The sequence below is a fragment of the Portunus trituberculatus genome, chromosome 50, assembly GCF_017591435.1.
Source record: "Portunus trituberculatus isolate SZX2019 chromosome 50, ASM1759143v1, whole genome shotgun sequence".
Classification (NCBI taxonomy): Eukaryota; Metazoa; Arthropoda; class Malacostraca; order Decapoda; family Portunidae; genus Portunus; species Portunus trituberculatus.
In genome coordinates, this window is record NC_059304.1 from 19,583,675 (window position 1) to 19,588,674 (window position 5,000).

At 38.3% G+C, this 5,000-nt stretch overlaps 2 protein-coding genes across 11 annotated transcripts in view; both read left to right on the forward strand.

Moving 5' to 3' along the window:
* Positions 1-847, forward strand: part of LOC123499717 (retinol dehydrogenase 11-like) — a 9,022-nt gene extending 8,175 nt beyond the window's left edge. For all 5 annotated transcript variants that reach the window (XM_045248129.1, XM_045248127.1, XM_045248128.1 and 2 more), the window contains exon 10: positions 1-847. This exon is cut by the window's left edge and continues 92 nt beyond it. In XM_045248129.1, the coding sequence (XP_045104064.1) occupies positions 1-16 (16 nt within the window). In that variant the 3' untranslated portion in view covers positions 17-847.
* Positions 848-2,757: 1,910 nt separating this feature from the next.
* The window catches only part of LOC123499719, a 5,952-nt gene continuing 3,709 nt past the window's right edge, over positions 2,758-5,000 (forward strand). The window contains exons 1-5 of one of the 6 annotated variants that reach the window (XM_045248133.1): positions 2,761-2,990; positions 3,213-3,293; positions 3,419-3,553; positions 3,875-4,013; positions 4,218-4,302. In XM_045248133.1, the coding sequence (XP_045104068.1) occupies positions 3,288-3,293; positions 3,419-3,553; positions 3,875-4,013; positions 4,218-4,302 (365 nt within the window). In that variant the 5' untranslated portion in view covers positions 2,761-2,990; positions 3,213-3,287. Of the gene's footprint in view, positions 3,554-3,864; positions 4,014-4,217; positions 4,303-5,000 lie in introns of all 6 variants that reach the window. The other 5 variants (XM_045248132.1, XM_045248135.1, XM_045248136.1 and 2 more) reach the window with 5 other exon arrangements.

Genomic DNA, 5,000 nt, shown 5'->3' on the forward strand with positions numbered 1-5,000 from the left:
GGAGGTGCACTACTGATGCCTTTTGTCACAAACACCTGCATTACAGGGAAGATTAAGCACCAACTCATCAAACAACCATCTTGCATTGTAACATCACTACATTACTGTCCATAATGAATAGTACCATTTGTATGCATAACATATATAACTTTAGTTTGTTTTATCTCAGTTACATACTACATCATTATAAACTATGAAAACTATAAACTAAATCATCTGCAGTATTAGCATGATTGTTAATTGTTCATGATAATAGTATCTGTAGGGAAGATTGTTTCCTTCGAAGAAATCCCTTTTGGATTTGTTTTCAAGGTGCACCAGGACAACAGTTTTTGAGAGGAGCAGTGGTCATCAGCAATACAGGAGTGCTGGTAGTTACTCATTATTCAGCTAGATATCCATTAGTTATAAGTTGTTGTGTTATACCATGTGGGACATACACACGCACACACCTCATAATGTAGTGGTTAGCATGCTCATCTCACAACCGAAAAGGCCTGGGTTTGAGTCCTGGGTACAGCGAAGCAAATGGGCAAGCCCCTTAATGTGTACCCCTTGTTCACCTAGCAGCAAGTAGGTACGGGATGTAACTCAAGGGGTTGTGGCCTCGCTTTGTTGATGTGTGGGGTGTGTGTTGTGGTCTCAGTCCTACCCAAAGATCAATCTATGAGCTCTGAGCTCGCTCCGTGATGGGGAAAGCTGGCTGTATGAGTAGCAGACGACCATCATGAATTATACACACACACACACACACACACACACACACACACACACACACACACACACACACACACACACACACACACACACACACACACACACACACACACACACACACACACACACACACACACACACACACACACACACACACACACACACACACACAAAACACACACACACACACACACACACACACACACACACACACAACACACACACACACACACACACACACACACACACACACACACACACACACACACACACACACACACACACACACACACACACACACACACACACACACACACACACACACACACACACACACAGGGTAGCTCAGTGGTTAGAGCGCTGGCTTCACAAGCCAGATGACCGGGGTTCGATTCCCGGCCGGGTGGAGATATTTGGTGTGTCTCCTTTCACGTGTAGCCCCTGTTCACCTAGCAGTGAGTAGGTACGGGATGTAAATCAAGGAGTTGTGACCTTGTTGTCCTGGTGTGTGGTGTGTGCCTGGTCTCAGACCCATCCTAAGATCGGAAATAATGAGCTCTGAGCTCGTTCTGTAGGGTAACGTCTGGCTGTCTCGTCAGAGACTGCAGCAGATCAAACAGTGAATTACACACACACACACACACACACACACACACACACACACACACACACACACACACACACACACACACACACACACACACACACACACACACACACACACACACACACACACACACACGAAAATTAGAGAGACTACAAAAAATGGCTACAAGAATGGTTCCAGAATTTAAAGGGATGGCATATGAGGAGAGACTAAAGGCAATGGATCTACCAACCTTGGAGCAGAGAAGAGAGAGAGGGGATCTGATACAAGTTTATAAATTGATTAATGGAATGGATGAAGTGGATAATGAGAAACTGATTCTGAGAGAAGAATATGACTTTAGAAGCACAAGATCGCATAGTAAGAAACTAAGGAAGGGACGATGTCTGAGAGATGTTAAAAAATTTAGTTTCCTGCAAAGATGTGTTGAGACTTGGAACAGTTTGAGTGAGGAAGTGGTGTCAGCAAAGAGTGTGCATAGTTATAAAGAAAAATTGGATAAGTGTAGATATGGAGACGGGACCACATGAGCATAAAGCCCAGGCCCTGTAAAACTACAACTAGGTAAATACAACTAGGTAAATACACACACACACACACACAAACACAGACAAACACACACACACACACACACACACACACACACACACACACACACACACACACACACACACACACACACACACACACACACACACACACACACACACACACACCGGCTGGGTGGAGATATTTGGTGTGTCTCCTTCACGTGTAGGCCCTGTTCACCTAGCAGTGAGTAGGTATGGGATGTAAATCGAGGAGTTGTGACCTTGTTGTCTCGGTGTGTGGTGTGTGCCTGGTCTCAGGCATATCCAAAGATCGGAAATAATGAGCTCTGAGCTCGTTCCGTAGGGTAACGTCTGGCTGTCTCGTCAGAGACTACATCAGATCAAACAGTGAAACACAGGCCCTGTAAAACTACAACTAGGTAAATACACAGATGGTGCAGTAACGTACACAGGAACAAATTTTGTAGCGGCAGTGTTGTAGCCACACATATGTAAGAATTGTATATTTTTATAGAGACTAGATAGATGGTAAGTAAATATGTATGAAATTTTACTTAAAAATTCACAAAATTAGGTAATGTTTATTTTTGTAGAAATCAGCAAAGAATTATAAGCTGTATGTCTTAAAATTTTATACTTTAAAGAATTGTTGTGCTATATTTTTAAAAACATTCCAAAGGCAATTATCAATTGTTGAAGAAAATGTGTGTAAAAAAAAAAAGTGATATATATATATATATATATATATATATATATATATATATATATATATATATATATATATATATATATATATATATATATATATATATATATATATATATATATATATATATATATATATATATATATATATATATATATAAGACATGAGTTAATAAAAATAATGCAATATTATATGATTGCTTTTTATCATTTATTTGTTGTGATGAACAAAGTTGGTTTTAAAATTTCTGCTCTAGAGTTACTTGTGAGTTGTGGCAGAGTTTACCGTGGTACTGTTGGTGCCAGGCCAGAGCTACCCACCAAGCAGAGTGTCCTGAGTTCATTACCTCACCAGTGCCTTGCTCTTCTGGTGAAGCTCCTTAGCTCCAGTAAGCTGATAGAGGAATGAGGTACTGAGCATCAACATTACTTGCTACTGAATATGAGCTCATTATATTTTTATTTCTTTACTTGTCTTCGGAACATATTTACTTATATTCTTAGTGCACTAGAGTGTTCATTTGCTGCTATCTTTGCTTGAAGGCTAATGTGTATCTAATGGATGGCAATACCTATCAGATGGTTCCTCTTATCTAAGAGACATGTGTACTTTTCTCACACCACATGATAAGCCAGTAGAGGCCAACCTGCTTAAGAGTGTGGCACATGAGACCAGTGTGTGTTAACAAGGTGCTTAACCAAGCATAATGAAGGTAACTGCCTTTTAGCCTTGAGTGTAGGCATTGATTTTGAGTGAAACATTTCTACTGTCTTGTTTATTATGAAAGGTGATAGTTTTTATATTTGTATGTTAATTAGAATACCACTTTTGCTCAAGGTACCTTTCATTGCTAACCTGTGGTGCATATCTGTGATCTTGCTGGCAACCCTGCAAAGCCCCTCTAGGGGGCAACAATTCTTTCTTGAGGAGCAGGTCACTGAGGGGGAAACAACTGCCCGTGAGGAGAATGAGGTATTACCTGTGCCATTGTTTTATCCTTTTTGAGAAATGTACAGCAGCATCTTAGAAAGAAAGATGAAAATGAAATAAGAAAACTTTATGCTGTTATAACATAATGTAATATTAAAAGCATTCAAAGCTTATTTTTGCTACTTACAGTATATGGTTTGTGAAAATGTATTTACAACTACATATTTTGTCTTTTTCTTATAAACATCTTTTTGACTCGTACTGATTCCAAAATTTTTATTCTTATTTATTTTTACAGTTACCATTTATATCATATTTAAGTTATCTGTAAAGAATCAGTATAGTTGGAGCAGTATCCTACAGAGTTCCATAAATGCTGAGGATGTGCCCATCCCAGAAAACATTGATGATGTGTCAGAAGGAAAAGATGTCTGCTCCAGGTATTCTCCCAAAGAAGTGTTTCACACCGTTGTCAATCCTCACCTTTTCAAGATACTAGATGGTGAGTTTGTGTGGGATATAAGATAAACCTTTTTCATTCATTTGCAATCCAAGTATTTCTATAAAATGCATGAAACAATTTCATTCAAAGCATAGGTATTGGAGGCCTGGTTTAATATATATAGCAATTACATGGGAAAACCAGTAAACAGGTAATATTGTAAAGCAGATGCAGGCTTGACAAGTTTCATTTGATGTTTTACAGAGATGAGCACTTTTGTTGAAGCTGTGCTGCACCGCATTGGGCCGGCCTTACACACACTCACACCTTATGTTGATCAGTCTCCTGTGTAAGTGTCCACTCTCCATTGTAATATTGCAATCAGTGTTACTGTTAGCATTATTTTCTTTTAGCTGTATTTTATTTAAAAAAAAAATGTGTGTGAAAATAATTACTTTAGAAGCCTGCTTTTTGTATGTTATTTATCACATGGTAATACTTTTTTTTTTTTTTTTTTTTTATTAACCTCACAGAAGAATTTCCATTCACATCTGTTCAAACACCTAAGTTTTACTTACTGAATCTTCTGACTATCCCATCATTGCATATGTCAATACCTTGTTTTCCCTGTATGGTCCTCTTACAAACTCAGCATCCTGGTGTGTCTTTTATGTCATATCACCCTCCCTTATTCTCTCAAGACTCTCAACCCATCTTGGTACCACACTTCATCACCACCTCTCTGCTGTACAATCCATTCCTCCTTTCCTTATCAGACATACCAAATTTTTCCTGTAGACAATGTTATCATTTTCCCATCTGTTCTTCTGACACCAAAGACACTTCTCATGTAGCAACATAATTTACATCTCTTAAATCTTAGATCTGTTATTTTTATTTCTTGTTCACATATCACTTGCATGTTAGTCCTACAACTATTCTACGCTTCTATATCTTTACCTAATTGCTATTCATTTTATATGTACTATTACTAGCTTTGGCATTTCAAAAGATATCTTAAGAGAATGTCAGTCACTTATATGAACA